Source organism: Xiphophorus maculatus, chromosome 6, assembly GCF_002775205.1.
Source record: "Xiphophorus maculatus strain JP 163 A chromosome 6, X_maculatus-5.0-male, whole genome shotgun sequence".
NCBI classification, from domain to species: Eukaryota; Metazoa; Chordata; class Actinopteri; order Cyprinodontiformes; family Poeciliidae; genus Xiphophorus; species Xiphophorus maculatus.
In genome coordinates this window covers 14,616,988-14,635,046 of record NC_036448.1, presented here as the reverse complement: position 1 = coordinate 14,635,046, position 18,059 = coordinate 14,616,988, and the positions used below count along the sequence as shown (strand labels likewise).

The 18,059-nt window shown below is 37.2% G+C and overlaps 2 protein-coding genes across 2 annotated transcripts; one reads left to right on the top strand and one right to left on the bottom strand.

Annotated features, from left to right (window-relative positions):
• Positions 1-984: 984 nt before the first annotated feature.
• On the top strand, positions 985-5,329 carry cdc20 (cell division cycle 20). Its single transcript, XM_005796002.3, has 11 exons — positions 985-1,076; positions 1,434-1,654; positions 1,747-1,883; positions 1,964-2,060; positions 2,138-2,263; positions 2,349-2,545; positions 2,624-2,718; positions 2,824-3,061; positions 4,081-4,206; positions 4,291-4,408; positions 4,819-5,329. The coding sequence occupies exons 2-11, from the start codon at positions 1,465-1,467 to the stop codon at positions 4,995-4,997; spliced, it is 1,503 nt and encodes a 500-aa protein (XP_005796059.1). The 5' UTR covers positions 985-1,076; positions 1,434-1,464; the 3' UTR covers positions 4,998-5,329.
• Positions 5,330-8,279: 2,950 nt separating this feature from the next.
• On the bottom strand, positions 8,280-18,032 carry LOC102219711 (elongation of very long chain fatty acids protein 1). Its single transcript, XM_014472515.2, has 10 exons — positions 17,947-18,032; positions 12,306-12,408; positions 11,546-11,705; positions 10,882-10,974; positions 10,493-10,683; positions 10,291-10,371; positions 9,385-9,441; positions 9,165-9,270; positions 8,857-8,996; positions 8,280-8,756 (listed from the first exon to the last, which is right to left on the bottom strand). Exons 4-10 carry the CDS (start codon positions 10,940-10,942, stop codon positions 8,454-8,456), a joined length of 939 nt encoding a protein of 312 aa, XP_014328001.1. The 5' UTR covers positions 10,943-10,974; positions 11,546-11,705; positions 12,306-12,408; positions 17,947-18,032; the 3' UTR covers positions 8,280-8,453.
• Between the last annotated feature and the right edge of the window lie 27 nt (positions 18,033-18,059).

The window sequence follows — 18,059 nt, the reverse complement described above, 5'->3', positions numbered from 1 at the left end:
TGTTTCAAGAGGGACCACACACAGATATCCAGGATCATATGGGCTTACTGTCAAATTCTTTGTCCCTCCTCACCCAGAGAAAATGTCAGAATTGTTTTAGCTTGGCTAAGAAAAAAAGGAATGCTGTTATTTGGTTTGGGGAGGTGGGGGTTCAGTATCTGAGTCCAGTATGAGGTGATTGTGGGAACCATGCCATCTGCTGGTGTTTGTCCGCTATGTTATTTTAGCACACTTGAGGCTACCCTCTGCTGTAAAGCTTTCTGGAAATACTGATTTCATTTTCAGCTAGACTTAACACCATTCACTACCTGTACTATGACCACAGTATAACTGCGCTTGATTGGCCTAAACCAATTAATAAATATGTAAAAATAAATACACAGAATCTATGGAGTACCATTCAAAGAAATAAAAAGTCACCAGACATCAATTAGTTGAATTATAAAGAAGACGTAGACATTTGTTTATGTTTTTGAAACAAACATTTTATATGTATAAATACTTTAGTTTATTCTATTCTAATACATTATTTAATTATGTGCAGTTATAATCTAATCCACACGTGTCAAACTCCAGTCCTGGAGGGCCACTGCCCTGCAACTTTTAGATGTGTCTCTGCTGCACCACACCGAAATAGAATAATTTCGTCATTAAGCAAGGCTCTGGAGAACTTATCCACACAAGAAGGAGGCAATTAAGCCATTTCATGCCAGTGTTTTGTACCTGTGGCACATCTACAAACTGCAGGACAGTGACCCTGGAGGACTGGAGTTTGACACCCCTGATCTAATCAAGAGAAATAAATAAAAAGCAAACAATAGGTGGCGATAGAGTTCAAGAGTTTTGGTTTGTTTTGTAGACGTCAGCGTCGCAGGAAACAGCAACTACCAATCAGAACTCCGCATTTGTTGTCGATACCGTGGCAACGGCCACATATTAACGGCAGCGTCTTGAATGAGCCAATCACAGAAGCGCGGCGTGGGATTTAAAACGTGTGGCGTCTTTTGCACGAAATTCAAATTTCAGACGGAGACGAGGCGAAGCGACAGATCCTCATTTTTCTGCAAGCACAGTTTGTATGTTTGTTTTTAATCTATAAATCCGATCATGGATACGTTTTCTTTGTGTTCTCGATCATACGGTGATTCTGTTTGGACATGTTTGTTTTGAACAGGCTAATTACGTTAAATTCCTTTTGTATTTTTATGTGTGTCCACAAATGTATCAAAACTGGATTTAACCTGGTAGTATTGGGAGGGGGGGGGATAAATATTTGTTTCTTTGTTCAAGTGTCCTCTTGAATAAAGCTGATCCAGCCTTGAAATTGTTGGCTAGCATTAGCATGGAATCGCCAAGTATCAAATGTAAAACGAAGATCTGGTTACTAATATACATAAAATCGACATTTTTTTTGGGGGGGGGTTCACGCTCAGGAATTTGGTTTCAGTCAGGAACCTGACTGAAATGGCGCAGTTTGGATTTGAGAACGACGTCCACTGCATCCTGAAGCTCGACATGCCGATTACAAATGGTCCCATGGCGAGGTGGCAGAGAAAGGCCAGCTCATCCAACACGTCCAGCCTGAACACCTTGTCGCCTGGAAAATCTGCTAATGTTTCGCTAAGTTCATCTAAAACTCCAAACAAAACACCAGGTAATTGAAGCATTGTTTTTATTTTTGTACAGAGTTTAAAAAAAAAAGTGCCAATGAGAGGGCGTTTGTAAACGTGTGTGTAATTTCCTCAGGTAAAAACAAGAAAACCCCATCAAAGATGGGAGGCGATCGCTTCATACCTACAAGAAATAATAAACAGATGGACGTGGCAAATTTCCTGCTTACAAAAGAGAATGAACCAGCTGATGCAAACCCTGCTTTGTCAATAGTAAGTAGTCTGACAGACGTCCTTTTAAAACTTGATGTGGAGTCTAGGATTTAATTGTTCACGTCTTTCCGTATTTATAGGAAAGCCAGAAAGCCTGGTCGGTGACACTGAACGGATACAACATTGAAGATGCAAAGATCCTGCATCTAGGAGGGAAGCCACTGAATGCACCAGAAGGTAATTGGATGCAAGCCTGGATTTTTAAAGCAATTAAATTTTACTTGGGTTCATTTCTATTTTTATTTTTTATTAAGGCTATCAAAACAACTTGAAAGTCCTCTACAGTCAAGTTTCAACACCCGCCTCTCTCAAAAAGACCAGATACATATCTTCTACTCCTGACAAAATCTTAGATGCTCCAGGTCTTCGAAATGATTTCTGTAAGAATGCCTATTGCATCTTTCCACAAAACATAAATCATCCTTTTATGTCTGGCATATGTTAGTCTCCCCCTCTCTGTTCCAGATTTAAATCTGCTTGACTGGAGCAGTCGAAATGTCCTTGCTGTGGCACTTGACAATAGTGTGTACCTCTGGGATGCCTCACAAGGAGACATCACTCTACTTGTGAAGATGGAGCGTGAGGAGGACTATATCTGCTCGCTGTCCTGGACTAAAGAGGGAAGCTACCTGGCTGTTGGAACCAGTGATTGCAAAGTTCAGGTAAGGGTTGCCATGGATGTGCATTCTAAGCAACGTGCTTGTCGGTACGTGGATCAATGTATGCATTTTTCTTTTCAGTTGTGGGATGTTGAAAATCAGAAACGCCTGCGCAGCATGACTAGCCACACAGCGAGAGTTAGTTCTCTGAGTTGGAATGATTATATTCTTTCCAGGTATAGTTGCTCTGACACTTGAGCAAACTTAAATTGGCCAATTATCTAGAAAAGTACCTGAAGTAACTCTACTTCCTTCTGTATATTTTTTCTGTCTTCTCTCAGTGGCTCCAGGTCAGGGCACATTCACCACCATGATGTGAGGGTGGCGGACCACCTCATCTCTACACTTGCTGGTCATTCACAAGAAGTGTGTGGCCTCAAGTGGTCACCTGATGGGCGATACTTGGCTAGTGGCGGCAATGACAACTTGGTGTGTTTATGGCCCCGCGTGCAGGAGGGAAGTTCCAATAGTGAGGGACAGTTAATCCGTCGCTTGAGTGAACATCAGGGAGCTGTCAAGGTGAGGCTCTTCTCTGCACAGTATACTCTAAGCATTCTTCAAACATAACTGGTATGTAACTTTCATACAAGTAGCACCTTGTAGAATTATTATCCCTTAGACTCTAAGATTTTGTCATGTATCAAAATTTTATGTTGACATGATATTGCATAATTGCTACATTTTTCAAGAGCTGTATAGCTCCATATTGCTCTGGAGCTGTACAATCCACATCTCCGGTGGTAGACACTGAACTTTTAGCCATCACATGACCCAAACGGAAGAGTGGAAAGAGAGCTCTTTTAATTCATGTTCTTCCATTGCAGTCTTAAAGTTTTAGAGAGGCTAAATCAAAGCAGCACTTGTCTAACAGCAACCTGAGTGAAGTTGGCCCCCCCACCTTCTTCAAATTAGACAAAATTGGTGTCAATCAACTCGGCTACGTTTGTGCTGGTTTGTGCAGCAAAAATTTTCGTTTGTGCCGCTATCATTTTAAAGATATAAAGAAATGTTTTTAGAGGTCATCAAAGGTCAACCAACCCCCCACCTTCTTCAAATCAGACGAAATGGGTGTCAATCAACTCGGCTACGTTTGTGCTGGTTTGTGCAGAAAAGATTTTTGTTTGTGCTGCTTCGGTTTTGAAGATATTAAGAAATGTTTTAGAGGTCATCAAAGGTCAACCAGCCCTCTTAATATCTTTAAAATGATAGCTGCACAAATGAAAATCTTTTCTGCACAAACCAGCACAAATGTAGCCGAGTTGATTGACACCCATTTCGTCTGATTTGAAGAAGGTGGGGGGGCTGGTTGACCTTTTGACCTTTACCCTTTCCTTAATATCTTCAAAACCGAAGCAGCACAAACAAAAATCTTTGCTGCACAAACGTAGCCGAGTTGATTGACACCAATTTTGTCTAATTTGAAGAAGGTGGGGGGGCCAACTTCACTCAGGTCTAACACCATCATGTTGTTGCTCTGGTTCTCATGTCTTGAGCTGTTGACTTCTTTACTAAAGTAATGTCATGCATTTCCGTTAAAGGCTTTGGCCTGGTGCCCATGGCAGTCGAATATTCTTGCCTCTGGTGGCGGCACCAGTGACCGCCACATTCGCATCTGGAATGTCAACTCAGGCTCTTGTGTCAGTTCTCTTGACACTCAGTCGCAGGTAATTGAGACTCTAAACTCTGACTTCATTGTGCTGTTTAAATTGTGCTTTTCCTAAGTGTACTATCTGTTTCCTAAAATGCAGGTCTCGTCACTTGTGTTTGCACCCAACTACAAAGAATTGGTCTCTGCACATGGCTTTGCCCATCACAATGTTGTCATTTGGAAGTATCCCTCACTCTCCAAGGTTTCAGAACTTAATGGTAAGTGGGAAATTTGACTTTCCTTGTGTCTGACAACAGGTGGACAACCCTAAATACATAAACTCTAAAATTGTACTCGATCCCAGTTAGTCCATTTATAATGGGTGCTGCGGTTTTGGTATTCTCTTAATTTCCATCTTGGCATTTAATAAAAGCAATCTGGTCTGGAGCTCTTGAAGCCTAAGCAACTTACTGCAACATGCTTCATTTGAAAAGGGACATGACTGTTTCTATACAAATTTGCTGATACTTTGAGTTGTACACTTGTGATCATATTATCCAAGGAGCATTTCTGGCACTTTCTATTGGAGCAGTATTTGAAAGAAATGTTGACTGACCATGAAGAAATTTGCTCACAATCTTCTTGCATAACTTTTTTTTTTTTTTTTTTTTTTTTTTTTTTTTTTTAGGCCATGACGGCAGAGTTCTCAGTTTGGTTTTGAGCCCAGACAACACAACTGTAGCAACTGTTGCTGGAGATGAAACTATTCGTTTGTGGAAGTCCTTCGAAATGGATCCTGTAAAGAAGAAGGCTAAGGAGAGGCTATTCAGTTCAGCTAGCAGTGTCATTCATCAGTCCATCAGATAACATCCCTTGTTTTTTTCTTTTATATCATAGATATTTTTGATTATACAAATGTGTATGCAATTGTTTAAACTGAAATAAAGCTTTCCACCCAGTTGCTGTTATTGGGGGCTTTATAGGTGTTTACTATGCGTAGTTCAATGAATTGATAAAGTGTGTGGGAGAAGGGAATTGTTTAGCTTTTACTTGAGTTTTATTGGCATGTGCCTTGTAATTGCTGAACTAAGATTTTAATGAACCATATTTATCAAATGTTGTATAATGCATATTTTTCTGGATTCACTTCTGACTGTGCTTATGATCTTGACTTGGGTTTAATAAATTGCATATTGCCATCTGTTTGTATAAATCTGAGGACCCATATTCATCTTAAGTGAGCACAAGGAAAGGGAACTGAATCTTTTATTTTGTCCCCATGTGTTTAAAATGTAAGTGGAGTTTTTGCTGAAGTGAGATACTTTGAGATTAGACTAATTTCTTAAACACTCCAAATGCATCTGATGGTGTTTTTGAAGTTTATGGAGGTTGCATATTCTTTTTAAACCGAAGGGAAGAAACTGGGACCTAAAGTCCCTGGCGCCATCAAAGGGCATATTAATCTATTTTCTTTCAGTTGATGTCTATGTAACTTTTGGCCTTATAAACTGCCTCTAGATGGCTCTATATATCTATGTGAGATTCTGAGGTAGACCACTGAAAGTAAGTGTTTGAAGGTTTAGACTGGGGATATTTTAACATTTACTCATTTTAGAATAAAATTAGTTTACATTATATTGACAATGACTTAACATGTGGTACACATTGACTCAACAATGTCCATTAGGTTAATATTTAACAAATTTTGATATAAATGAATGTGGCATTTATAGGAAACTGATACTATGATGACAATTCAAACTTGTTGGAACAGGACAATAAAATGGGAAACGGACTGGAAAATTTAGGCATCAATTTATATCCGTTTACCTAATCAAAACTCTAATTTACTATCTCTTGTATTTCAGTTCACAATGACATATTTCTTTCCAATTAAAAAAATGACCATCTTCAGAGATGCAGTGGATTGAGCTAACTTTGCAGTAATTGCAAAAGTAATTGGTTTAATTTCAACTTGCTGTGCAGGATAACGAATTATTTCATGGAGCACACCAGGACAGAAACTTAAACTTCAATAAAGAAATATTTTATTTAAAGTCTGCAGTTTTCCACAAAATTAAAATGGTGTATTTGAAGACAAACTTTTAATGTATCAGTTTTAATAAAATCTTCTTTAGCAGGAAGATACTTCCAATAAAACTAGTGTGGAGAGCACAATCTCGTCTGGATAGCAACATCAGAGCCAGTGGCTTAAGAGTTCAAGCCGATCAAAAGGCTAGTTGTGTTCTAGAAACACAACTAATGTTTACTACTTTTATTGAATCTCAATATCTATCAGAATAAGTTAATTCTATAAAATCCTTCCAGAACCCCTTACTCTATTTTTTGTTTACATTTCTTCCTTTGATTGTAAGGTATGTAGAACAAAAGATAATTTCTGTACACTTAACACTCTCTGTCCCATTTTGGTCCCAGTGACTTCCGTTATAACCACATACAGCTTCTGCCTTCAAAATATTTTTCTTTGGAGTCTGTTGATGCTGCATGTCTCCACTTTGAGATAAATTAATATATATAATGGAATGAGTTGATTTTATATCTGCTTTCTTCTTTTCTTGTCAGGTTGTCACTTATGTGGAAGGTTTTGACCGATCACGAACACTAACTTTTGTCAACATAAGATTCTGTGGCGTGTACTTATCTTACTGAAGTTGTTTTGACTCACTACTCAAAGCTGAAAAGTTTAAACGTCTTGGTAGAAAATGTTTGAGTTGATACAAATGAAAGAGTAAAATTAGTCATGTAGTACTAAAGCCCCTTTCAGTGAGTGTTATTTCCCTTCTTTTATTAATTTCAAATTAAGTGTAGACACTCAAGACTTCCGGCTTCAAGAATTTATTCATTGATAAGATTTGCAGTGTGCTCGATATACATCTGGCCAGTTTTTCATCCAGTTTAAAAGACTTAATTTTTCCAAAAAGAGAAAATGTGTGTCATACTGTAGTTTAAAGGTTTTGTTATGAAATCACATTTAAGCAGTTATGATTAGTGAGGTTTCTAGGATTCCAAAACTGCAAGAGTTATTTCGTTTTCCCCTGGAAATTCTTATGCTTAAATTACTATACTAAATGCTTAAAATAGTTTTGTCTCAGAAATATACATTTGTTTTTGTTTAGAAATCTTTTCATAATGTGTGTGTTTGTCAAACACATTACTCTAATGTGGAGCTGCAGTACAGCCTATGTAATGGTTTGAATTTTGTTTTAAATCATTTTGTCACTCACCAGTTTTCATTTAGATTTTAATTTCAAAACAAGACAGGTCTGTATGTTTTATGTTTAGCCGTATTTTGATTATAGATAGAATCTTTGCTGATTTTATGTGATTTGGAAAATATTCTGGAAAAATAATTACGTCTGTGAGATATAGGTTAAACAATAATACACTGGGTAAAGTTTGAGCCTCAAGGATAGAAACAGACTTTTTCCCACTTTTTGGATATTTTATTTTCATTTAAGTCAAAAGGTTAGATGTAGAACTTTGTATTTTTATGACAGTAACAGCTGCAATGAAAACAAAAATAAACACAAACATCAGTAGGTTTATTTTTACAGCTGTTTGCACTAATCATTAAAGCCTAAAAAGACTTGATGTCATGCCCTGTGTGCCAAGAGATCGATCAATACACGGTCTCAAAAAAGTCTATGGAAGGACATGTATAACAATGTATGTGTCAGTATTAAAAGGCAAAAAAAAAAAGCATCAATACTGTAATATACAGTATAATATTTTCATAGTTCTTCATAAAAAAGAGATGTGGTCTGTTGCTCACTGAGTGCACATAACCACTGCTTTCTAAATGAAACAGGCCTTTATCTAATTATTGTTTTATTTCAAAAGATAAATAAAAAAAGGAGAAAAAACTAAATATATGACATTTACAATGAAACACTTTTGCATAAAGGTCATAGTAATATTTACATGTGTTTAGTGGAAACATTGCCATACTCCGAAGCAACAAAAGGCCACGTTAGCCAAACAGTGCTCCAGGTCAAGCCTGAGTTAAAGAATACTATCAGTGACAAAATGAGCACCAATTTCCTATTCAGTGTTCATCACAGTAAACAGCTTCTGCAACAACTTACAAGGTGTTGCATTCAGAGATCAGTGGCATAAACAGTCTGCCAATCATATCCCACAGGGGTAAACATTTAATAAAATTAGACTATATACAAATTACATAGTATAGAGGTAGCATATTGAACTCTTGTACTCAAATATGCTACTAAATATAGATATGTGGCATATTTGAGGTGCTAATATCTACAAACGGTCTATGCCTCCTCTCCCCCCCAGAGTCATTTAAATTTTCTTCACTTTCCCCATGACTATATTTCCATTTTCATAGGGGTGAGCATGCCCATTTGTATGGGGTTTGCCATTCATCACAATGTGTCCGTTGGTGGAGCCGTTCTGGCTCGGCTTGTGGTCTGCAACTGGAAGACGGTTGCCCTTTATGTAAGCCTGCACCCAGAAGTTGGAGAAGAGGAGGAAGAAGAAGATCCCGTACATCCAGATCAGATGGATCCACAGTGGCATCTGATAGTCGCACTTCTCCATGAAGTAATACTGGCTAATGTGAATAGAGATCAGAATAAACTGGGTCTGGAAAGCAAAGAGGGAAACACGTGTCAAAAATGGGCTGAACGTACGACATGCATCGAGCTCAGTTGAATTAATTAAGCTGTGTAAAGCTAAAACATACCAGCTGGATGGCTGTCATGTGCTTCTTCCACCACAGATACTTCTGAAAGCGAGGCCCTGAAGCAGAGAGTCCGTAGTAGGTGTACATGATGACATGGACCGTTGAATTCACCATAGCATGGAACGATCCCATTCCTCCAGCTTGGGAAGGGAAAAGCATCCATTTGACTTGGTTAATTTTATGAAAAACGTTTTTGTTCTTCCACAAAGAATTTCATTGTTTTTGGGAATTGACTTGTACAACAATGGAAGCCAATGTTTCCGACTGGTCAGTGTGTAAGATGTGTGTCCTGGGCCTGCAGCACTCACCAGGCGTCAGCGCAACACCCCACCACCAAGACCAGGGCATGAAGGAGTGATGGAAGACGTGGAGGAACGTAATCTGGGTTTGCTTTTTTCTCAGCACAAAGAATACCTTAGGGGAAGAAAAAGGGAGTATACTCCATCAGACACAAATTATATTGCACATACGAATTTTCTGTGCAGGCTAAAAGTGAGATAGAGGAAATGGGTGAGGGGATGTCCTTACTGTGTCGAAGAGTTCTACGAACTTTGAAAAGTAAAACAGCCAAGCGACTCGGATCATCTGCAGGAAAGAAGGTTGTTGCTGGGTCAAATACCTGTGATATGTTGCTAATCAAACATAATATTACTTGGCACATGAGTATTTTTGAACAATATAAAAACCAGATTTAGCAATTTTTTGGTTGTTAAATGAAAATGAACAAAAAAAAAAAACAGAAAATGCTTTTGTTCCTTTAGGCGTTAGGTGCTTTGAATTTGAAATCAAAATTATCCGAGTCTTAGGGTTCGTTCATTCTGTCTGGAATAACTTGCTTCTAAACTGGGAAACCATTTTATCTTAGTGTCTCATAAATCTGACCCTCTAGACTAATTCAGGTTATACTGTCATACTAGTTAAGTGTGTTTTTAGGGAATACAGAGTATGAAATGTAGTAGAAATGCAAGCAGATCTGATTGTGTTTTTATTTTTATTTTTTACCAAATTCATAAAAACACGATTGCGACTTTTTTATTGATGTTCAGGGCTAATAAAGCCAAACCTTCTATTCCAAAACTTCACAGTTTAGGTCTTATACATTTTCTAAACTCTTCATGGTGCATGTTAATTTTAACACTGATTTATTTTTTCCCCCTAATTTGTTTAGATTCCTCTGTTAGACTCCAGTAAATAATAAAAACAGCTCGTCGTCCTTTAGTTCACTTTTTAACGTGTCCATATATAAAAAAAGAAGCAATTTCAATTAAATTCTACTGATATTAAAAATCTCATCATTGTAACCTAGATATATGACTGTCACATGGTACAACAGCAATTTTTTGTCACTTTTGTACTCTTCTACACTTTCATGGATAGCTAAGGCTAGCCATGATTTTACATTGCTAAGAGTACAACAGCAATGTACTGACTTACCCTGAGAGCTTGTGGGCTGGTGGTGACATCAATAAGATCACATTTCCATGTGAAGGTGGTGGCCCATCCAGACATCATGAACTGAATTTGCAAGAAAACATCAGCAGACAGTCATTAACCAACTGATTCCTTTCATTTGAGACAGCAGATCATTATTTTCTTCTCTCTCTTTTTCAGCTGTATTTTTTATTTTTATTTTTACCTCATACACTATGTAGGCATTCAGCAAAACCATGCTGAGGTTGTAGATGATCATGGCTCGGTTGAGGCCGAACGGCTTGCGGTTGGCCATCATGCGGGGGCCGATGTACACAGAGAAAACGACATAGGCCAGGAGGATGCTGGTCATCTGCAACGGGCTCTGCATCAGAGGGTAATCCTTCACTCTGGTATCTGGAGAAAAAAACCAAACATGCCCTTGTCACTTTTTCATTTGACCACATCCAGGCAAATGTAGATAGATTTGTGGGAAATCTTTAATACTAAAAATACATTTTAGTATTAAAGATTTTAAAGTTTTCACCTATAAGTGAAGATGCTATTTAGAGGTAGGAATCAATTAAAAACAGAATTAGGAAAGCACACACTTACCAATTCTGGATATTATGTAACCATGGAGTTTTGTCACGCTTGAAAAGGCTTCCCGGAGCATGGTGACGGCTTGCCTTTTGCTCAGTCAAATTTCTAAGAAACACATCAAAAATAGAGAAGATTCTATCCTAAGAACGGGAAATTGAGGTTGTCAGGAAACATGGATCTATACGCCTGCTTCCCTATTGACTGAACAAACAGAAGGCAGCTGCTCAGGCTCACCATCTGCCCTGGAGTGACTCTGACTACAGTGGCTTTTTAAACAAATACACAAGCAGAATGTGTACAAAGAGTTTCTTATGCAGTTACAGCTGCTACTTTAAAATATAGGGAGGTTTTAGGAAGGATTGTGACACATCTAAACATTTGCTGTAAAGACAATGAAATAGTCATAGGTGACAGAGCAGGTAAAACAGGTGAGGTGAAGGACTTGCCCCATGTGGCTACCAACGAACTGAGGCATAAGGCGGGAGCCTGAGAGATGTTTTAATCTAGATCAAGTTCCTTTCAACAAACTGTTAAACTGTTACACACACAAGTACAGACAGTGTGTTGAAGTAAAACTAAGATCATGCTCTGATTTATTAAAACACAAACATTTCTACCAGCAAAACAGAGATGGTGAGAATGATACACAAGTTTAGATTTTGTCTTTGTAGCTCACCTAAAAACAAGTCTTTAGCAGTTCAGAGAGGACCCGGACCAGTCCAGAGGGTCCAGCAGATCAGAGGTGAGAGGGATCGGGTGAAAACAACAGGCACACACAGAGCTGAGTCGTGAGTGGGTGTCAGTCTCCTGCCTCCTTCAGTGGTGAAGTTTTTTCTCTAAAAAAAATTACAGACAATAAAAAAATCCAACAGTAGCTGCAAATGCCGGTCGGTGAGAACCAGAAAGGAGTGAGTGAACGTGGCTGATCTGCTGTGATGACTGTGGAGCTTGGCTCATTCAACTCATTTTAAAGCCCCATGGCTCTACTACAGACCTTGCCAGTTTCAGAACCACACCCTGTTTCAGTGCCATGCTCCACCCTCCTGTCCTGACTGAGCCTGGCTGTGATTGGGCTGCTTCATGAATGGTGATGAAGGGGATGGGGTCACAGAGGTTGGAAGCCTTGGCTTGAGAAACAAATGCCCACAGGGAGATATTCTCTTTATCAATAAATAATCAGATTAGGATTTAAAGGGCCCCCTTCTGGATGGTGAAAATATAGGCTATGTGCTGAAATTTTAACAAGACACAGTTACCACCAAAGTAAATCTATTTTTCCAAATCTGTCTCTCTGAAATGAATCGGGTTAAAGGTCAAATCAAAGTGAGCCATTCAACAGACCAACGTGACTTTTTGGAGTTGCCCATCCCCTCTTGTGCTGTAGCCTCAGAGGTGGGGTTGCTACCGGACAGGTTCTCCGGTGCCTCTGGTTTTACCTGTTTCCCAGGCAGGCGATATAGGCGTCAGCTCTGGATGTCGCTCGAAATATCCTGTGCAGCATGTACCCTTGACGCGGAGGTGGACTGGAATGACAGGCATCTGTAAGCGAGAGAGAAGGAGGGAGGGATGGAAGGAAGGAAGTTTGGAGAATTAGAGGAATGCTTGCCGGCTGTTGACATGTTCTGAAGCAGGTGAAGTCCGTGCCACTGACAGCAGGCATGAAAGACCGTAATTCACTTAATGTGAGGCGACCATTTTGTATGAACATAGATGTTTACATACACCGCATGAAACGACTTTATTTTTTACCTCCTTTGGTCAGTTAGACTTTCAAAACATATTTTTCTGTTAAAGGCCAGAATATAAAAAATACATAGATCGTTTTTTAAAAGACCGGTATCTACATACATGAGTTGTAGAAACTTTGGTAAAGGCTAACAGATGATGTATAATGGCTGTAAAAGCTTATGGTTAATTCACAATGTACCTTAAGGCTGCTTCCTTTTGTGATGTCATTTGAAAGTCAAAAGAAGTCAACCATAATATCAATAAGAGGACAGTGGAAAAATAGTTCTGATTCGTCCTTAGATATGATTACCAGATGCCTTAAGGTGCCGTGTTCATCTATTCAGAGAATTATACAGAAGCAGTTCAGCCTGGGAATGCCCAGCCGGTTTTAACAGGAAATGGGTTGAATTCATTTCAAATGTATGTGGATTTGAAAGCAAAAGACCTTATGAAGATGTTAATGGAAGGAGGTAGCAGAGTGTCATTATCCACAATGAGAGAAGTCCTGTAACAACTCTGACTGACAGTGTTGGTACAGGGCTAAAAAAAATGTCTCTGAAAATAACTTAAAAGGCCAGATTATAGTTCGATAACAGACTGGTAGGCCGATGAAACTCAAACTCAAACTCAAAAGTTTACCATGATAACAATTTTTACATTTGGAGGATAAAAAGTGAAGCTGATATGGTTTAGAACAATATGCCAACAGTATGGGTGTGGCAGTATTATGCTGTGTGGGATGACTTACTACAGGAGGGACTGTATGTCACAGCATAGACAGCACCGTGAGGAAAGAACGTTACTGGTAATATTGAAAAAATATTTCAACACAAACACAAGTTCTTAAAGCTTGGGTGCAACTGGGTCTAGCAGTGATAGAAAGCATAAATGAGAACTAAGTCCATGTTTTGGACTAAGTTCTGTAGACTTTATAAAAGGCAGAGCTAAAAATGTGTGAGAACAAGACAGCCCACAGACTCGACTCAGTTACACCAGTTCTGCCAAAATTGATAAAAAAACAAACAAAGGATCATTTCATGTTTGAGGAAGGAAACTCAAAAAGAATTTGTTCCAAATCATTAACTTTATCAAGTAGGGCCACTTCACAATAATGACATGTACACCAACTGTCTATTTTGAAGAATCCAATAAAAACTCTCTCTAAAATTCCTCTCTCTCAATCTCCAGGCATTTAATAAATAGAAATAATTTATGTTATACTAGATGACTTGAAACAGAAAAATGATATCCTCTGAACCAACAGTTCTGCACATGGTTCTTCAGGCTTTCATTAACCAGTTATACTTTTCTAACAAGAAGTCAGACTTTCTTCTCATATTTTAAATGAGTATCTTTGGACACTATGTTGTTTAACAGCCACAACTTTTTCTTGAAATTTGATCATGACATTTTAGCAGGTGTAACAGAAGTGGGGCACATACCCCAGTAAAATTGGCCTGATGTTGCTTCTGAAAGGAAGCCTTGACAAGTGCCTTCTTAATAATCGCTTTAACTCTCAATTTCATTTAAGATTTCAGTTTCACTCACTGACGTTTGAATGAACTGAAATTGAGATGTCGCTTACACGGCTGGTTAGAAGTGAATTTTTTTTTTTCCAGCACTCTTCTGTTCATTCATGCCAAGAAAAATGAAATGTGATTACACAAGCTTTTTCTGACATGCATGTTAAACAACAAGTCAGGCTGGCATCGTAGGCCGGGGGAAAAATTGTGCAAAACCCCCCCTAAAAAACAAGTCAAGAACAATGGACATTTTTGTTCAATAAAATACTGAATATTTTAATGAACTGTTTCCTCACAAAGGTTTAAGAAACTAACTGAATAGAAATTTAATGATATCATTCTGAGCTGCTATGCCATTTTTTTCTTGTTTTAAAGAAATGAAATGAAATAAAACAAAATACACAAAACAAAACTCTATTTGTTTTTCTTGTGGCTGCATAGTGTTAATTTGAGTAAAGTTTTTGTCTGACTCCAGAACCCAACTCCCCAAAACCAACACAACAGAGTTGCATTCACCTCAGCAGCCCTGAATAATGAATGGATGGCGTTCTCGAGATATGCTGGTGGCTCCCAATTAGGCCCATTGTGAGAAACTGCACTGAATAGTTGCCCCTCAAATAAACTGAAAATAAGATGAAAACACAGACGTATAGACCTGCATGTGAGCATGTGTCCAATAGCATGTTAGTTTACTAAACTTCTGTTATCTAACATCACGTTCACATGGCCACCATGCCTCATCAGGAAGCCGGTGACACTAACATCCAAGGAATGTGTTACTCTGTGGTGCTTTTTATTTTGTTGCTGTTGCATAATAATATGCATTGTTGTGCAGCCCATTGTCAGGAAATACTGCAGTTTTTGCGATGTTTCAATTATTGCAAAGTTTCATCTTTTCTGACCAAAAGTGCTTATGCATTTATGTATTTGTTTATCTATCTGACACAATACATGGAAAACCTTATCAAAAGATTATTGGGAGAAAAGAACTTAGGAAATTTTCAAAAAATAAGCATGCTTGGTATTATTTTAAAAATGTATTTACCTTGTTATTTTTCCTCAAAAATCAGCAAAAAATCCCAAAAAATAGCTTTTGGCAACATCATATCTAAGACATTTTTCATTCCGTTTTTTTGACACTTGTATAATAAAGAACAGACACCAGTAAGTATCTGCATAGCATTTTTGTATTTTTTAATCGTTTGTGTTATTCAGCACCTTTTATTTGTTATTGAACATATTCATTCATTAAAGAATGATTGATGATTTCTCCTTGTTATTTCCTGACAACAAACAGTATCATAATAACACGGTTTATTTTAATGTTTCACTTTAAATTTCTTACAGTAAGAAGGATGTACCAGTTCAAAAATGTGAACAATTATTCTTTTGAGAAATGTACCAGATCTATAATAATAATAATAATAATCATACAATTTATTACATTTAATTTATTACTAAAATTTAATTTATAAAATTCATTTAATAATTAATCTTCCAGATTATTATTAATCTATTAATTCATTCATTTATTACCAGAGTTTAACTCTTTGTTTTCAAATATTTTACAATTCTCACCACAAGAATTTCTTGACCAAATATTTAAACTTTATCCTTTCTCCAGTCTTGTTGTTTCATGTCATTTCTGAACATTGAACACCTTGAACTTCCAGACAGTCCAGACTGGCAACAAATATTAACTTCCTAGTTCATGTTACTGAATTGCATTTACATTTTTATAGTTTTGACTTAAAGCATCTGCTAAATCTCTTGTTAGACCACTTTGACTCGGGAATCAAGGAAATAAAACTATTTCATACAATAAACATCTAAAAATCATTTTTTATTATTTCAGGTTGGATTAGCATTAAGTCAGTGAGCTTAGAACAATCTTACCTAACATCTGTGCTTACAGAGCACTTGCAGTTCACTTCCAGGCATCTGTTTATTTGCTTCAGCCCTGTTTTCATGTTATTTAAGTCTGTACAATATTGAAAATGTGAGTTTGTTTTTCTATTAAAGGCTCTGTTAAGGCCCTAATATGAACGACAATGCATCAAAATCCCAAACCAGCACAAGATGACTGGTTTCAAGCAATAGAAAACATCACAGAAGACTCTTTACATTGACCATTATTCCCAGTTGGGCTTGACAAGTCTCAAAGCAAAGGTGTGAAGTTGAAGAAATAACTTCAGTCTGACATGGTGTAATCATTCTGATCACCAAAGCACTGTGACTTACTTGTTGAAGATCTAAACACAAATAAAAATAGGCCAGTCAGTCTCCTGCCCTTCACATTTAAGAAAAATACACAACATTACCAACCTTGTTTTTGTGGCTGTTTTTCACAGTGGAAAATTGATTAAAGGAAGAAAAAAAAAACAGAACAGAAAACTGAATCTGTAACATGGCAAAATCTGGAAACTTTATAAAAGACTAGAAAATGATGGGAAGTTTCCACACACACTATATGCGAAAATCTGTTTCCTCATCTTTACTTATGAATGTAAACAAAAACACATGGGAGTAAAGAAATGGGGAGGGGCTTTCTTTATCATCCAGTGGTGTCCTGTGAAGAGGATAATTCTGAAACTGCCCCGTGACAGGCTAATTAGAGAAGAGGAGGCTTCCATGGGTGGAAAAAAAACTAGAGAAACCTTTTAAATATCTGAGCTGTGTTAGTGAGTTTTCATGTTGGAACACAGTATACAGTATGGCTTTTTGACATCAGTGGATGATATAAAGTAAAATCTATAAACAAATTGAAGTTTTATTTTAGAAATCTGTCCCTGATACTATTTAATTCATAGGATTATTTACACATTTTCAATTACTTAATGTTTTCAAAAGAAATACAAGATGTCTTTTGGTTGTAAATGTAGAAATAAACTGCTCCTGCACAAGAAATAGTCATTAATACTTCAGAGGTAAACGTGGTTGTATAGGTTAGTATCTGCAGATGTTTGTGCAAATATGAGTTGCACAAAGAAACACTTCCCTAAGGTTTGAAGTAAAGAATTAATATAAATGAAATGTTAAAAATATAATATTAAATGTCTGTAGGGAAAATTACTCAAAAACCCTTGAGAAATACTCCAGATTTTGTATTAAAGAATGTGACATTGTTTAATACAAAGAGTACAATACTTACAGTAGAAATATATTGAATTTTAAATAAAATTATTTAATACAATTTAAAGAATACATAATATACAACTTCTTTCTTTCTTCCTTTTTTTCTTTCGTTCTTTCTTAATAATTCATCCGAATTACATTTTATTGGGTATTCCTCATCCTCCTTGGGTTAAAATATACAAATCATTAGTATTTGTTTAAATTATGTTTCAGGTTTCTATTATCTGAATTAAATTTCCTCTGTAATTTCTAACTGTTGGACATTTTCCACGGATTGAACTGCACAAAAAAAAAAAAAAAAAAAAATAGCAACAGCGACACTTAGTGGGTGAAAAGGATACAGTTAAACAAATGAAAGAAGAAGAATAACTCAGGCGGGTTAGGGTTGGCGTCAAAAGCTACTTATTTTTGTAAACTTACTTTTATGGAAGATTGCATGGAAGTGGATTCAGAGATTAAGAGACGGGCGCCCGATTTACCATGTAAAAAAAATAAATAAGAAATTCATAGTTTCCAGCTATAGAAGGTGCAGCAAGTGGGCGTATTTCTTTTAAAATTATGAGTCTATATTATTGCAATGAACAACTCTATCACTATTAATAATAATGATAATAAGTAAACAAAGATTCAAAATTACGCACGCCCTTGTTTGAACCTCACCCTAACTAAATATGTATGTAGTACTTAATACCTGTTTTCAATGACCAAGCAGTCTTGGAATCGGGTCGGGACTGGAGAACTAAATCCTTCGTGCGCACTCATCAGACTGCTTGTTTAATCCGCCCAGATTTGTGAATGAAAGTA

Coding starts and splice junctions, on each gene's coding strand:
- cdc20 (XM_005796002.3), top strand. CDS start 1,465: ATGGCGCAGTTTGGATTTGAGAACGACGTCCACTGCATCCTGAAGCTC. Junction 1,884..1,963: donor CAAACCCTGCTTTGTCAATA/GTAAGTAGTCTG, acceptor CCGTATTTATAG/GAAAGCCAGAAAGCCTGGTC. Junction 2,061..2,137: donor GCCACTGAATGCACCAGAAG/GTAATTGGATGC, acceptor TTTTTTATTAAG/GCTATCAAAACAACTTGAAA.
- LOC102219711 (XM_014472515.2), bottom strand. CDS start 10,942: ATGCTCCGGGAAGCCTTTTCAAGCGTGACAAAACTCCATGGTTACATA. Junction 9,271..9,384: donor TCGTAGAACTCTTCGACACA/GTAAGGACATCC, acceptor TCTTCCCCTAAG/GTATTCTTTGTGCTGAGAAA. Junction 8,757..8,856: donor ACATGACAGCCATCCAGCTG/GTATGTTTTAGC, acceptor TTTGCTTTCCAG/ACCCAGTTTATTCTGATCTC.